Here is a 15,636-nt window from a genome sequence, read left to right as displayed (position 1 = left end):
TTGCTTTCTTTTTCAAGTACAGGAAATTTTTATATTAATTTATGTGATTTCCTACAGAATATTTAAACTTCAGTATTTCAAGTCAATGTGAAATACTGTGAAAAGCTGAGCATCATGGTCAAAGTTTAGGAGAAAAAAGAGGTAGAAAATTCTAACAATTATTATATTAACAAAGCCATTTCTTCCACTGTTCTAAAATAACTAAGATATTATTAATTGTTATTCTTTATCATATGTCTACTGCCTCTAATAAAGGTATGTGATAGACGTATAAATAAATGTGGCTATGCAAAAAGTATACATGTTCGAATGTTACTTAGAAAACACTTCAATTTGTTACTAGGGTATAACTGTTCCTATGATACATTTGCATGACTTTTCAATTTTGTGGTTAATTTAGAAGGCTGTCATAAATGCCCAATTGGGATTTCTTTTCTTTAATGTCCGCAACATTATAATAAATTTGAAAATGAAATATAGGATATCAGAAGATAAAACAATTTAAAATACAAACTCTCAAGCACGTGGTGGCTCGTTCTGTTAAGGGTATGCCTTCGGCTTGGGTTGTGATCCCAGTACTCTGGGATCCATCCCAGCATTTGGAGGGGGCTGCTGCTTAGAGGGGAGCCTGCCTTCCCCTCTCTTTTTGCCCCTCCCCCCATTCGTGGTCTCTCTCTCTCTCTCTCTCTCTCTCTCTTGCTCTCTCTTGTCTTCTCTCTCTCAAATAAGTAACATCTTTAAAAAAAAATACTGACTTGGGGTGCCTGGTTGGCTCAGTTGTTAAGAGTCTGCCTTCAGCTCAGGTCATGAACCCAGGGTCCTGGGATCAAGCCCCACATTGGGCTCCCTGCTCGGCAGGAAGCCTGCTTCTCTCTCTCCCACTCCCCCTGCTTGTGTTCCCTCTCTATGTCTCTGTCAAATAAATAAATAAAATCTTTTTAAAAAATACAGACTCATTTTAATTATTCAAGGTGTAATAGATTGACACCTAACCTATACTACCCCCAAATAGTCTGAACTTTTTCAAGTAAGCATTTTCAATAACTTTCTTAATTCTAAACATATTCTATTCCTTTCTCTTAAAAGATACTTTAAATGTCAGAATTTAGATTGTATTATACGACTCTTCCTAGGTACATATGAAAATTTACTTTCTGTTGTGGGAAGTTAAGAGCTTTCTTTAGCCAAAGGCATCTCAAGAGTATATAATTTAGCCCAGAGAGGTTTGAATTTCTCTGCCAACTTTACTAATGGAATGCTACTTATCAAATGCCTCTGGAATCTCAAAGAAACAAAAGGGCTCTTCTACCACTTCTCCCAAACAAACCTGTTCTCAGGGTAGTCAAATTCATAGTTTCATAAAAATTTTTATTAAACATGAAAAATGAGTCTTTTTATTCAAAGTGCCAACATAGGGTAAGACGGCAGTAGGAGTGTGAATGCAAGGCAGTGGAGAATGAGCCAGCTCTCATCTAGAAATCGTACTACTCAAACTCATGACCTGAGCTGATACTTAAAATTTATTACAGATATTATTAATTGTTATTTTATTACTTTGTCCCCTTCTCCAATTCATCCTCTCTTTCTTAGGGAAAGAGACAAATAAAAAATGGAATAAAAAAATAAAGGTTAACAAAACCATGGCATAAGGAAAAGAAGAACCAACAGGGGATCTGCCAATAAAAATGTTCCTTCAAGGCTGGTGAACCAACACAAATGTTTCTACTGGCTCACTAGCAGGCTACTAAGTGAGCAGTTTCACATGTCTTCAAACTCAGGGCCACTATTTGTTTGTAAAAGATGCTCAGAAATGACAATCATAAATGCTAGGGTTAGAGAAGTATGATTAGGTCATTCCTTTTGGTCTGACATGGTCAGGATTACTGCAGAAAACTAGACTATTCCTGTGCTTTGCTAAAAAAAAATTTCTATATTTTTAGAGGCGCCTGGGTGGCTCAGTCGGTTAAGCAACTGCCTTTGGCTCAGTCGGTTAAGCAACTGCCTTTGGCTCAAGTCATGATTCCAGGGTCCTGGGATCGAGCCCCACATTGGGCTCCCTGCTCAGTGAAGAGCCTGCTTCTCCCTCTCCCTCTGCCTGCCCCTCTGCCTATTTTTGCTCTCTCTCTCTCTCTCTGTGCCAAATAAATAAACAAAATCTTTAAAAAATTTTTCTATATTTTTAGATATATAGGTCAGCTCTGCCTTCTTCTCAGGAGAGACGTTTCTTATTCTAGATTCTGACTCACACATATACGTGTCTCAGTCTCTTGCACACTGCCATTCCTCTCAAGTTTCTTCTACATTTCAAATTCTCAGGTTATAATTAATAAATACTTTTACTTACTCAATTATTCATAATTAAGCAATGTGAACATTTAAAATATGGTGGGTCCTGCCATGAAACAATGAAAAAATGTCATGAATATTCTATGAAGCAGAACAATTATTATCGCTATTCTAAAAATGAGCCAACTGAGGCAGAGAGAGGTTAAAGAACTTGCTTAAGTCATAGAACTGGTAAGTTCTGATTCAGAGTCCTTCATTCCATGAAGTATGTTCTTACTAGTTGCCGTAAATAATTAGAGACAGAGATCATGTAGAACTAGTTGGAGGGAGTAAACTTATAAACTAACCAAAGAATGAAGTAAATTCGGAGCAAAGCTGTAGGAACTGAGACACCCCCAACCAAGGACAGGTGATTAGAAGAACTTGCTCAACATATAGAAAGGAGTCTAAAATATAGAAGAAAAGCTATTCTCTTGCTCAGTTTCATAGCGAAAAGGAATCAAAAGCTCGCTGTATGAGAACCCACAATATTCATAGAGTTTTGTATATAATTACACTTAGGTTACAGTTTTCAACTGAGGTTTTATGAAGCATTACTTTGTATTTGTAAGCCATACATTGGAAATCTGCATTAAAAAAAAAATAGGGAATTCAATTCACTGTTCTAAGAGAAAAGAACAAAATACTAGCTGCTTTCTAGACTTTGTAGGCCTACAGGGCAGTGAAAACAGAGCAGGCCAGTTAAAGAACCACCACACTCCCAACAGAATATGTGGATAGAGGATTATGTCTAAAATGCTTAGATAACTTATTAAAAGGGAAGTATTTGACCACTATTTTACTAAGATATGAAACTGAAAGACAAGGGGAAATTTAAGTGAAAATTAAAGCAAGGACAACTTTTAAAACTTTATGCTAGGAATACTACATCAAAAACTAATGATGTACTTACTATATGTTGGCTAACTGAACATAATAAAAAAAATAAACCACAGACCAAAACATAAAACAACAATAACAACAAAAACTTTATGTTGGTAAATCTGCATGACACAAACTAATGAAAAATCTTAGAGCGTCATGATGCCACGGAATATACTATGGGCAACTGAAAAAGGTGATTTAAGAGATAGGTTGTCCATCAGAGCCAGGTTTTAGCACTTTATTTCTAGAACTTTCATTTAATGTTTGTTTTACTAAATTTCTAGACTACTTAAAAATTTCTCTACATACTTTAATCGTTAATCCCATGCCTTATTGTGTGAGTGCTTGATATTACCAAAAATAGTTTTGATAATCATAATAGTTTTCAGAAATGTAATCCCAGACCTGGTTTGGAAAGGGAAGTCCACAACAGAGTATAGCACGGTAGTACCGAAAAAGAAAAAAAAAATTACACACCACTCCCTTTTCATGACTTGAAGTCAAGCATTCCTTTAAAACGTCTTTCAAATCTTTTCAAAGTCCTAATGATAAGAGAAAATTCCCATACAAATACACCATGATTTTGCTATAAGCAAGTATCTGTACTTAGTAGGAAAGATCTGACAGGTAAAAATCAAGATATTGGTGTATGGAGCAAAAAAAACCCAACACTACCCTACTGTTACTTTAGTGAGGCCTGTTTCTGCTTCAGAACATCATGAGATACTCTGTTTACCACAACATTATATCCATCCTTCTTCCATCTTCTTAAATCCTTTAGGCTGTGATTTAATTTGCTTCTCAACTCTATCCCCTACCATGTTTTAGGAATGGTTCCCAGACCTCTTCCATTCAAATAATTTCATGCTTTATTATTCAAAAGTTACCTCTACTACTCCATCTCCAAAATACCAAGCTTTCAGTTTCAACCACCAGTGACAAAACACTTGTCTTACATTAACTGCAGCATATTAACAAAGTTTATCCTCTTGATGATACTCAGAACACTAACCTCCCCCTATTCTCCCAGCATACAAATTTATTTGTGGCTTCAAGTACTCATCACTTCTAAAAGTAGATCACCTGTAATGCTTTCCTGAAAGATTAGAATCTCTTAACCTTACACTGTGGCCCAATAACCTATCCTACATGCAGGTGACACCCGAACAACTGCCTTCTCAACTCTAAGGCTGCTGTCAGGATATCACATGTGTCATGAAAACTCTCATGGCAAGATGCTCGTCTGTTCTGTAATTTGAGTACTCAACACTTATTGATAGTTCCAAACAGCAGAAAAGAAGAGGGATATTAACCCAAAGTACTTGCTGAGCTGAGCAGTCTACTTAATGTAGGTCAGAAAGACTCACTTTTATGCAGAGAAGAAGAAACTAAGAGAAAATGAGCACAGATTATGTGAGAGAAGACTAACAGATGAAGACCGCAGAGAAGGGGACGTGTGCTTAAAAGCTGTGATAGAGATCAGAAGCTAGCCTTATGATGGAGAGAGAGCATCTTTTCTGAAACAGAAGAAAAGACAACAAAAATGTAGATAACTGCTGAGGTAAAGAAGGTTGCTGAGCTGTCCCAGGATAAATCTGTCTTTATAAAACCTGGAAGCAGGGCAATTCTGTAGGGGTGAGGGTTGGGCATGGTGCCACGATGAAGAAAAAGGAGCATCTGTTATGGACTAGCAGACATGCACATACCTCACAACAAATTATCTCAGGAAGCCACAAGATGTGGGACTAGTAGGAAAATGACGGGGGAAAATATGGAGGATATTTATGTAGGGATTCATTATATTATTCTCTCTACTTCTGTATACCTTTGGAAGTGTTTATAATAAAAAATGTTTTTAAAAAGTGCCTGGCTATCACAGGACCTCAGGACCAACAGTCATGTTTCTCAGGAAGCTCAGCAATATGGCTAAACTTTCCAGAAGATTTTAGAAATTTCAGAGATGCAACTGGATATGGTTATACACACACACCTATACACACTCTTTATCTCTCTCTCTCTCTCTAGAGGAATTTAAAATTCAGTGAGGAGGCAAAAATAATTCGATTTGACCAGAATTTGTTTCAAATTTGTTCTAGGGAGTGAGAAATACAGGTTTGTGTTAAAATTAAGCTAATGCGTTAGCGGTAATAAATTGGGTCCGATGATGAAAGCAATGAGAAAAAGGTTTTCTACTAAGCACATGCCTGAAAAATAAAATTATGAACACTTACTTCATCTCCAGAACTTCCTCTAAGTGTTTCCTTCTTTCTGCACGAAGATTGGTCAAATGAGTTTCCTTTTCTGCCAGAGACTGTTGAGTAGAGGACAGCTTGGCTTTCATGGACTCCAGTTCCTGCTTCACCTTCTCCATGGCCATCAGTAATTCCTCCACCTGTGATAAGTGTGGAAAAGAGAAAAACTGAGCATTTTGATCATTTTGAACATTTTTGATCATTTTGGCATTTTGACGGAGGAGCTAAGTAACGGGCAATTTCCAGGTCCACAAGATTAAAAACACGCACATATAGCAAAAATCCTGTACTGTTGGTTCAAATATATAAATCCAGACCATATACCAAATAAAGAAATGCATCTTTGGTCTCTCCTCCCCCCTAATTCTTCGCAAGTTACGCGGAAAAGAACTTCATTTTCTTTTTGATAAATACAACTGTATCAGTTCAAGAAGTCAAATTTGCCATAGTTATAATTTATTGGAAAAGGCCCACAAATTTCCATGGAATTCACAATATAACACAGATAAAAATATAAGGAACAAAATCATAGTAAATTTCTCTTGAAGGATTATAAGAAACAAAAGACATAAACTTGACTAATAACACTCAGTATAAACAAAATAAGTCATTTTTATTCATCCAAAGATTTTTCTGTTTACACCATTAAAAATAATTTCTTTTGGAGAAAAGAGCTGGAATTCAATCAGACAGCTTCTTGCTCTGAAATAGAGTTTTCTCAAGGAAGGCAGGAAAGAGAAAGAAAAATACATGACCACAAAGAGAGGAGAGAGAATGCTTTAAGACTTGAAAAAACTCCTGAGGGAGAAAAGACAGAACTCTACAACACAAGGAACTAAGAGAACACAGTACACACTTCATCAGTCATTTGCACTCACTCTGGGTGGCATCCAAATAAGAATTACTTAAACATGTACATTTTAATTCTGAAGCAAAATATATGTAGGCAAAAATGTGTTAATACCAGAACCAACCTAAACCAGGTAATCAACCAGCCAACTGCACCAATCGTAAGAGTTTATGTCAGGCTGCCGCTTGCCAAGAAATAATTTTAGTGATGACAAGGCTTTTCAGAGGAAGAGATGGGTGGGGGACTTGCCATTCACTGACTTCTACATAAAATCAATTTGTATGATACTAAAACTGAGAACAGTTTAGAGACAAAACTGCAATATAACAAATCAGAGTTGTTAACAGACCTCAGGATGTTAGTGCCTCAGACCTAACCAAACTTTCCATATTGATTGGTAACAGCTGCTCAACACTGATAATAAACAGATACATTTAGTGTTTTGGCACCACCTGAATCATCCTACTTTGTGTATCTTTTCAGAAGTGATCAAGTTAATGTTCTCAGCTAACAGCTGTGAGAACACTGCTGTGAGAATATATATCATCATGCAGCTCTCCTTGGATATGTATTTAAATATTTACAAGCTTTATGTTATCATATATCATTATCCACACTTTGAAAACTGCAAATAAGGATAATCTCATTTTATAATTTTTTTAAGATTTTATTTATTTATTTGACAGAGAGAAATCACAAGTAGACGGAGAGGCAGGCAGAGAGAGAGGAAGGGAAGCAGGCTCCCTGCTGAGCAGAGAGCCCGATGCGGGACTCCATCCCAGGACCCCGAGATCATGACCCGAGCCGAAGGCAGCGGCTTAACCCACTGAGCCACCCAGGCGCCCCAGGATAATCTCATTTTAATAAGTTTAATTCATTTAAAATCTTATTTAAAACTGAAGTAAAATGATATAATGACATATAATATGTTCCTATAACACAAATCTTATAACACGAAATCAGTAATGGATGGCACCATTTATAGAAGCTCTAATAAAGTGTGCAATATTTCTGTATCTTATGAATTCACCTTAAACAAATAAAAAAAAAAAATCTGCCTCCCAACTGTCTTTCACTACCCCAAGTAAGTTATGGTATCAATTTCTTATATAACTTAGATGTATTACAAACAATTTATTCCTTTTTCCTTTAAAAGGAAGCTCATTTTATATATACGATTATGCATCTAAAATTTTTGGTAGGTGCTTTATGGAAATACAACGTACATACAGAAAAATACACAAATGATAAATGTGCAACTTGAAAATTTTTCTTTAAGTTGAACACACCTATGTAATAAGAATACAGACCAATAAACAAAACATTAACAGTCCCCCAGAAACACATCTCAAAACCTCTTCCTAGATTAAGACTAACCTTTATTCTAGCACTACATTAGTTTTGCCTATTTAATTTTGTACAGATGGAATTATGTATTATATAATTTTAAGTACAGATTTTCTTCACTCAGAGATCTATCCATCTTACTGGGTATAATAGTTATAGTTCTGTAATTCTCTGAACTATATAGAATTCTACTGTATGAAATTAGCAAAATTTATTGAAGGTACTTTTGATAAAAACAATTTTTAAAAAGCCCTTTTCCAGTTTCACTGAGAAATAACTGACATACATCACTGTGTAATTTTAAGATGTACAGCATAATGGTTGGATTTACATATATTGTGAAATGATTGCCACAATATTATCAGCTAACATCCATCTTGTCATATAAATACAATAAAAAGAATAAACAAAAAACCAACTTCCTCCTTTTCATGGCAAATCTTAGGATCTGATCTCTTAATAGCATTCCTATATATAGTAGAGCACTGTTAGTTACAGTCCTCATGCTGTGTACATTACATCCTTACTACTTATCTTCTAACTGGAAGTTTGTACTTTTTGACCACCTTTTTCCAAGTCCTATTTGACCCAGCCCCTACCTCTTGTAACAAGACTGATCTCTTTTTCTATGAGTCTGTATCTTTTGTTTTGTATTAGATTCCATCTAGAAATAAGATCATACAGTATTTGTCTTTCTCTAACTTATTTAATGTTTAGATCTACAATATAAATGCAACTGAATAAATACAGTGTAATGGTCATAATTCATTTTTATCAATATGGGTATTGAACTAACTCCGCATTATAAATAGTAAGAAGAACTTTAATAGCCACAATAAGAAGGCACTTTTGGTACAGTTGGCAAACGGTCATAAATTATTTTTTAAAGAATTATTTACATATTTTTTTTAAAAAAAAGAATTATTTACATATTTTTAGAGAGAAGGGAAAAGAGGGGAGGGCAAAGGGAGAGAGAAGAGTGAGAGACAGAATCTCTAGCAGACTCCCTACAGAGCATGGAGCCCGGACACAGTGCTTGATCACACAACCCTGAGATCATGACCTGAGCCAAAACCAAGAGCCGGACGCTCAACTAAGCCACCCAGGCACCCAAGAACACAAATTATCTAAAGACTACTTACAAATAATAGGAAAGATAATTTCATAATGCTTTGTGCATAAAATACCTTTAAGTTTCATAAATAACCAATGTGAAATATATGTATATAAAGAAGGAATACACATATATTCCAGAACCAAGAACAATATACACATCTATATACTAATTATCCACAAGCTTTGTAGGTGCATCTATCCAACTGTATGGCCAAAAGTCCCCCATGACATTTCATCACCATTCTAAATTTGTTACTTAATCCCTTCCATTTCTTTGTTTTTATCTTTGACATATATATTCCAAAATAAATCACTGGTTCATTCTATCAGTTTATGAAGATTTTATAATTGAATCTTCTGACTTCCTTATTTCATCCAACTTTGTTTTTTCATGTACATAAAAAGGGGCCTACACTTTATATATTCCAGAACCAAAAGGAAAAAACACACCTACATACATACTACCTAGGAGTTAAAAGCAGTGAGAGCCAACAACTCTTGAGCACTACAACACCCAGATTATAGTTTCCCACTAAACTGAACAGGCTCCGTAAAAACACAGCTGATTCCAGATTTGGGGGAAGAAATGTACAAACGATGAAATTTGCACAATTTATGCCAAAAAGTAAGAGAAATGGGAATCATGGCAAACAGGGATTATGATGCAGAAGCCCTGACAACAAAGCCAGAAAAATCTAAAAAGAAAAAAAAAAAAAAGAGGAAATTACACAGGAGTATTCCTTCTGAATACAGAGGAAAAAAAGAAAAGAAAATCAAACCTAAGAAGATATAAAAATTGAGATTTATCCTAAGAATTCAAGGTTGGTTTAACATATAAAATTAAATGTAATAAACCGTATCAGTAGAATACAAGCCAAAAAACCTACATGATCATCTAAGTAGATGCAGAAGAGTATTTAACAATTTCCAACAACTTTTCATGATAGAAACAGTCAAGTAGATAGAGAAAAAGAAAAACTTTCTCTACCTGATGAAGGACATTTATGAAAAACTCACAGCTAATATAAACTTTAACAATGAAAAACAGAATGCTTTCCCTCTAGGACCAGCACCAAGAATAAGACTAGACTGTCCTTTCTCACCATGTCTATTTAATAATGTACTAGAAGTGATAGCCAGCAAAATTAGAATAGACAAAAAATTTAAAGGAAGACAAAACTTTCTCAGGTTGAAAATGTCATGATCTTATATAGTGACAAACACCAAGAGTCTACTAAATATATATATATATATATATATATATATATATATGAGTCAAGATGGCGGAGAAGTAGCAGGCTGAGACTAATTCAGCTAGCTGGAGATCAGCTAGATAGCTTATCTAAAGATTGCAAACACCTGCAAATCCATCGGCAGATTGAAGAGAAGAACAGCAAATCTGGAAACAGAAAAACTACCACTTTCTGAAAGGTAGGACTGGCGGAGAAGTGAATCCAAAGCGACTGGAAGATAGACCCCGGGGAGAGGGGCTGGCTCCTGGCAAGCGGTGGAGCAACGGAGCACAAATTCAGGACTTTTAAAAGTCTGTTCCGCTAAGGGACATCGCTCCAGAGGCTAAACCGGGGCGAAGCCCACGCGGGGTCAGCGTGGCCTCAGGTCCTGCAGGGTCACAGAAGGATCGGGGGTGTCTGAGTGTCGCAGAGCTTGCGGGTATTGGAACGGGAAAGCCGGCTACAGAGACAGAGCCGACAGTGAGCTCGCAGCTCGGTGTTACCTTGAACCGGTCGCAGGCTCGGAGAGCTCGGAGAGCGGCCGGAGGTCAGGCAGACGGGAGTAACTGGGAGCTGTTCTCTGAGGGCGCACTAAGGAGTGGGGCCCTGGGCCGGAGACCAGGAGACCAGGAGGCCGCCATTTGTGTTCCTGGCCTCCGGAACTCGGAACTCTACGGAAAGCGCTCAGGGAACAAAAGCTCCTGAAAGCAAACCTGAGCGGATTACTCACCCCGGCCCCTGGTAAGGGCGGTGCAATTCTGCCTGGGACAAAGACACTTGAGAATCACTACACCAGGCCCCTCCCCCAGAACATCAACAAGAAATCCAGCCAAGACCAAGTTCACCTACCAAGAAGAACAGCAGGATTCCAGAGGAGGAGAAAGCAAAGCACGAAACTCATGGCTTTCTCCCTGTGATTTTTTTTTTAGTCTTGCAGATAATTTCACCTTTTTCTTTTCCATTTTTTGTTTTTTTTCTCGCCTTCTGGTAAAATTTTTTTTTAACTTTTATCCTTTTCTTTTTAAACGGTTTTTAACTAGTTTATCTAATATATATATTTTTTCTTTTTTATATTTTTCTTTATTCGTTTTCTTTTTTTTTTTTAATTCTTCTCCTTTCTTTTTTTTTTCTTTTTTTCTTTATTTCTTTCTCCCTTTTTGAACCTCTTTTTATTCCCTTTCTCCCCCCTCATGATTTGGGATCTCTTCTCATCTGGTTAAAGCATATTTTCCTGGGGTTGTTGCCACCCTTTTAGTATTTTGCTTGCTCCTTCATATACTCTTATCTGGATAAAATGACAAGACGGAAAAATTCACCACAAAAAAAAGAACAAGAGGCAGTACCGAAGGCTAGGGACCTAATCAATACAGACATTGGTAATATGTCAGATCTAGAGTTCAGAATGACAATTCTCAAGGTTCTAGCCGGGCTCGAAAAAGGCATGGAAGATATTAGAGAAACCCTCTCGGGAGATATAAAAGCCCTTTCTGGAGAAATAAAAGAACTAAAATCTAACCAAGTTGAAATCAAAAAAGCTATTAATGAGGTGCAATCAAAAATGGAGGCTCTCACTGCTAGGATAAATGAGGCAGAAGAAAGAATTAGTGATATAGAAGACCAAATGACAGAGAATAAAGAAGCTGAGCAAAAGAGGGACAAACAGCTACTGGACCACGAGGGGAGAATTCGAGAGATAAGTGACACCATAAGACGAAACAACATTAGAATAATGGGAATTCTAGAAGAAGAAGAAAGAGAGAGGGGAGCAGAAGGTATACTGGAGAGAATTACTGGGGAGAATTTCCCCAATATGGCAAAGGGAACGAGCATCAAAATTCAGGAGGTTCAGAGAACGCCCCTCAAAATCAGTAAGAATACGCCCACACCCCATCACCTAATAGTAAAATTTACAAGTCTCAGTGACAAAGAGAAAATCCTGAAAGCAGCCCAGGAAAAGAAGTCTGTAACATATAATGGTAAAAATATTAGATTGGCAGCTGACTTATCCACAGAGACCTGGCAACCAGAAAGAGCTGGCATGATATTTTCAGAGCACTAAACAAGAAAAACATGCAGCCAAGAATACTATATCCAGCTAGGCTATCATTGAAAATAGAAGGAGAGATTAAAAGCTTCCAGGACAAACAAAAACTGAAAGAATTTGCAAACACCAAACCAGCTCTACAGGAAATATTGAAAGGGGTCCTCTAAGCAAAGAGAGCCTACAAGTGGTAGATCAGAAAGGAACAGAGACCATATACAGTAACAGTCACCTTACAGGCAATACAATGGCACGAAATTCATATCTCTCAATAGTTACCCTGAATGTTAATGGGCTAAATGCCCCTGTCAAAAGACACAGGGTATCAGAATGGATAAAAAAACAAAACCCATCTATATGTTGCCTCCAAGAAACTCATTTTAAGCCCGAAGACACCTCCAGATTTAAAGTGAGGGGGTGGAAAAGAATTTACCATGCTAATGGACATCAGAAGAAAGCAGGAGTGGCAATCCTTATATCAGATCAATTAGATTTTAAGCCAAAGACTATAATAAGAGATGAGGAAGGACACTATATCATACTCAAAGGGTCTGCCCAACAAGAAGATCTAACAATTTTAAATATCTATGCCCCCAACGTGGGAGCAGCCAACTATATAAACCAATTAATAACAAAATCAAAGAAACACATCAACAATAATACAATAATAGTAGGGGACTTTAACACTCCCCTCACTGAAATGGACAGATCATCCAAGCAAAAGATCAGCAAGGAAATAAAGGCCTTAAACGACACACTGGACCAGATGGACATCACAGATATATTCAGAACTTTTCATCCCAAAGCAACAGAATACACATTCTTCTCTAGTGCACATGGAACATTCTCCAGAATAGATCACATCCTTGGTCTTAAATCAGGACTCAACTGGTATCAAAAGATTGGGATCATTCCCTGCATATTTTCAGACCACAATGCTCTAAAGCTAGAACTCAACCACAAAAGGAAGATTGGAAAGAACCCAAATACATGGAGACTAAACAGCATCCTTCTAAAGAATGAATGGGTCAACCGGGAAATTAAAGAAGAATTGAAAAAAATCATGGAAACAAATGATAATGAAAATACAACAGTTCAAAATCTGTGGGACACAACAATGGCAGTCCTGAGAGGAAAATATATTAGCGGTACAAGCCTTTCTCAAAAAACAAGAAAGGTCTCAGGTACACAACCGAACCCTACACCTAAATGAGCTGGAGAAAGAACAAGAAAGAAACCCTAAGCCCAGCAGGAGACGAGAAATCATAAAGATAAGAGCAGAAATCAATGAAATAGAAACCAAAAAAAAAAAAAAAAATAGAACAAATCTACAAAACTAGGAGCTGGTTCTTTGAAAGAATTAATAAAATTGATAAACCCCTGGCCAGACTTATCGAAAAGAAAAGAGAAAGGACCCAAATAAATAAAATCATGAATGAAAGAGGAGAGATCACAACTAACACCAAAAAATACAAACTATTATAAGAACATACTATGAGCAACTCTACGCCAACAAATTTGACAATCTGGAAGAAATGGATGCATTCCTAGAAACATATAAACTACCACAACTGAACCAGGAAGAAATAGAAAGCCTGAACAGACCCATAACCAGTAAGGAGATTGAAACAGTCATTAAAAATCTCCAAACAAACAAAAGCCCAGGGCCAGACGGCTTCCCAGGGGAATTCTACCAAACATTTAAAGAAGAACTAATTCCTATTCTCCTGAAACTATTCCAAAAAATAGAAATGGAAGGAAAACTTCCAAACTCATTTTATGAGGCCAGCATCACCTTGATCCCAAAACCAGACAAGGTTCCCATCAAAAAAGAGAGCTATAGGCCAATATCCTTGATGAACACAGATGCGAAAATACTCAACAAAATACTAGCCAATAGGATTCAACAGTACATTAAAAGGATTATTCACCACGACCAAGTGGGATTTATTCCAGGGCTGCAAGGTTGGTTCAACATCCGCAAATCAGTCAATGTTATACAACACATCAATAAAAGAAAGAACAAGAACCATATGATACTCTCAATAGATGCTGAAGAAGCATTTGACAAAGTACAGCATCCCTTCCTGATCAAAACTCTTCAAAGTGTAGGGATAGAGGGCACATACCTCAATAACATCAAAGCTATCTATGAAAAACCCTCCGCAAATATCATTCTTAGCTTTTTGCTAAGGTCAGGAACTCGGCCGGGATGTTCATTATCACCACTGCTATTCAACATAGTACTAGAGGCCCTAGCCTCAGCAATCAGACAACAAAAGGAAATTAAAGGCAACCAAATCTGCAAAGAAGAAGTCAAATTATCACTCTTTGCAGATGATATGATACTATATGTGGAAAACCCAAAAGACTCCACTCCAGGGACGCCTGGGTGGCTCAGTTGGTTGGACGACTGCCTTCGGCTCAGGTCATGATCCTGGAGTCCCGGGATCGAGTCCTGCATCGGACTCCCAGCTCCATGGGGAGTCTGCTTCTCTTTCTGACCTTCTCCTCTTTCACCTTCTCACTCTCTCTCTCTCAAGTAAATAAAAAATAAAAAATAAAAAATAAAAAATCTTTAAAAAAAAAAAAAAAAAAAGACTCCACTCCAAAACTGCTAGAACTTGTACAGGAATTCAGTAAAGTGTCAGGATATAAAATCAATGCACAGAAATCAGTTGCATTTCTCTACACCAACAGCAAGACAGAAGAAAGAGAAATTAAGGAGTCAATCCCATTGACAATTGCACCTAAAACCATAAGATACCTAGGAATAAACCTAACCAAAGAGACACAGAATCTATACTCAGAAAACTATAAAGTACTCATGAAAGAAATTGAGGAAGACACAAAGAAATGGAAAAATGTTCCATGCTCCTGGATTGGAAGAATAAATATTGTGAAAATGTCTATGCTACCTAAAGCAATCTACATATTTAATGCAATTCCTATCAAAGTGCCATCCATCTTTTTCAAAGAAATGGAACAAATAATCCTAAAATTTATATGGAACCAGAAAAGGCCTCAGATAGCCAAAGGGATACTAAAAAAGAAAGCCAAAGTTGGTGGCATCACAATTCTGGACTTCAAGCTCTATTACAAAGCTGTCATCATCAAGACAGCATGGTACTGGCACAAAAACAGACACATAGATCAATGGAACAGAATAGAGAGCCCAGAAATACACCCTCAACTCTACGGTCAACTAATCTTCGACAAAGCAGGAAAGAATGTCCAATGGAAAAAAGACAGCCTCTTCAATAAATGGTGCTGGGAAAACTGGACAGCCACATGCAGAAAAATGAAATTGGACCATTTCCTTACACCACACACAAAAATAGACTCAAAATGGATCAAGGACCTCAATGTGCGAAAGGAATCCATCAAAATCCTTGAGGAGAACACAGGCAGCAACCTCTTCGACCTCAGCCGCAGCAACATCTTCCTAGGAACAACGCCAAAGGCAAGGGAAGCAAGGGCAAAAATGAACTATTGGGATTTCATCAAGATCAAAAGCTTTTGCACAGCAAAGGAAACAGTTAACAAAATCAAAAGACAACTGACAGAATGGGAGAAGATATTTGCAAA

At 37.0% G+C, this 15,636-nt stretch overlaps 1 protein-coding gene across 21 annotated transcripts in view; it reads right to left on the bottom strand.

Moving 5' to 3' along the window:
- Positions 1–15,636, bottom strand: part of ERC1 (ELKS/RAB6-interacting/CAST family member 1) — a 550,222-nt gene that overhangs the window by 253,997 nt on the left and 280,589 nt on the right. For all 21 annotated transcript variants that reach the window (XR_014313630.1, XR_014313631.1, XR_014313632.1 and 18 more), the window contains one exon: positions 5,442–5,602. Coding sequence is in view for 15 of the 21 variants with exons in the window: in XM_082738040.1 (XP_082594166.1) it covers positions 5,442–5,602 (161 nt within the window). In the remaining 6 variants the exon portion in view is untranslated. The remainder of the gene's footprint in view (positions 1–5,441; positions 5,603–15,636) is intronic.

The sequence above is a fragment of the Mustela nivalis genome, assembly GCF_964662115.1.
Source record: "Mustela nivalis genome assembly, chromosome: 7".
NCBI lineage: Eukaryota > Metazoa > Chordata > Mammalia > Carnivora > Mustelidae > Mustela > Mustela nivalis.
The sequence above is the reverse complement of the archived record's forward strand: the minus strand, read 5'-3'. Positions and strand labels throughout refer to the sequence as shown.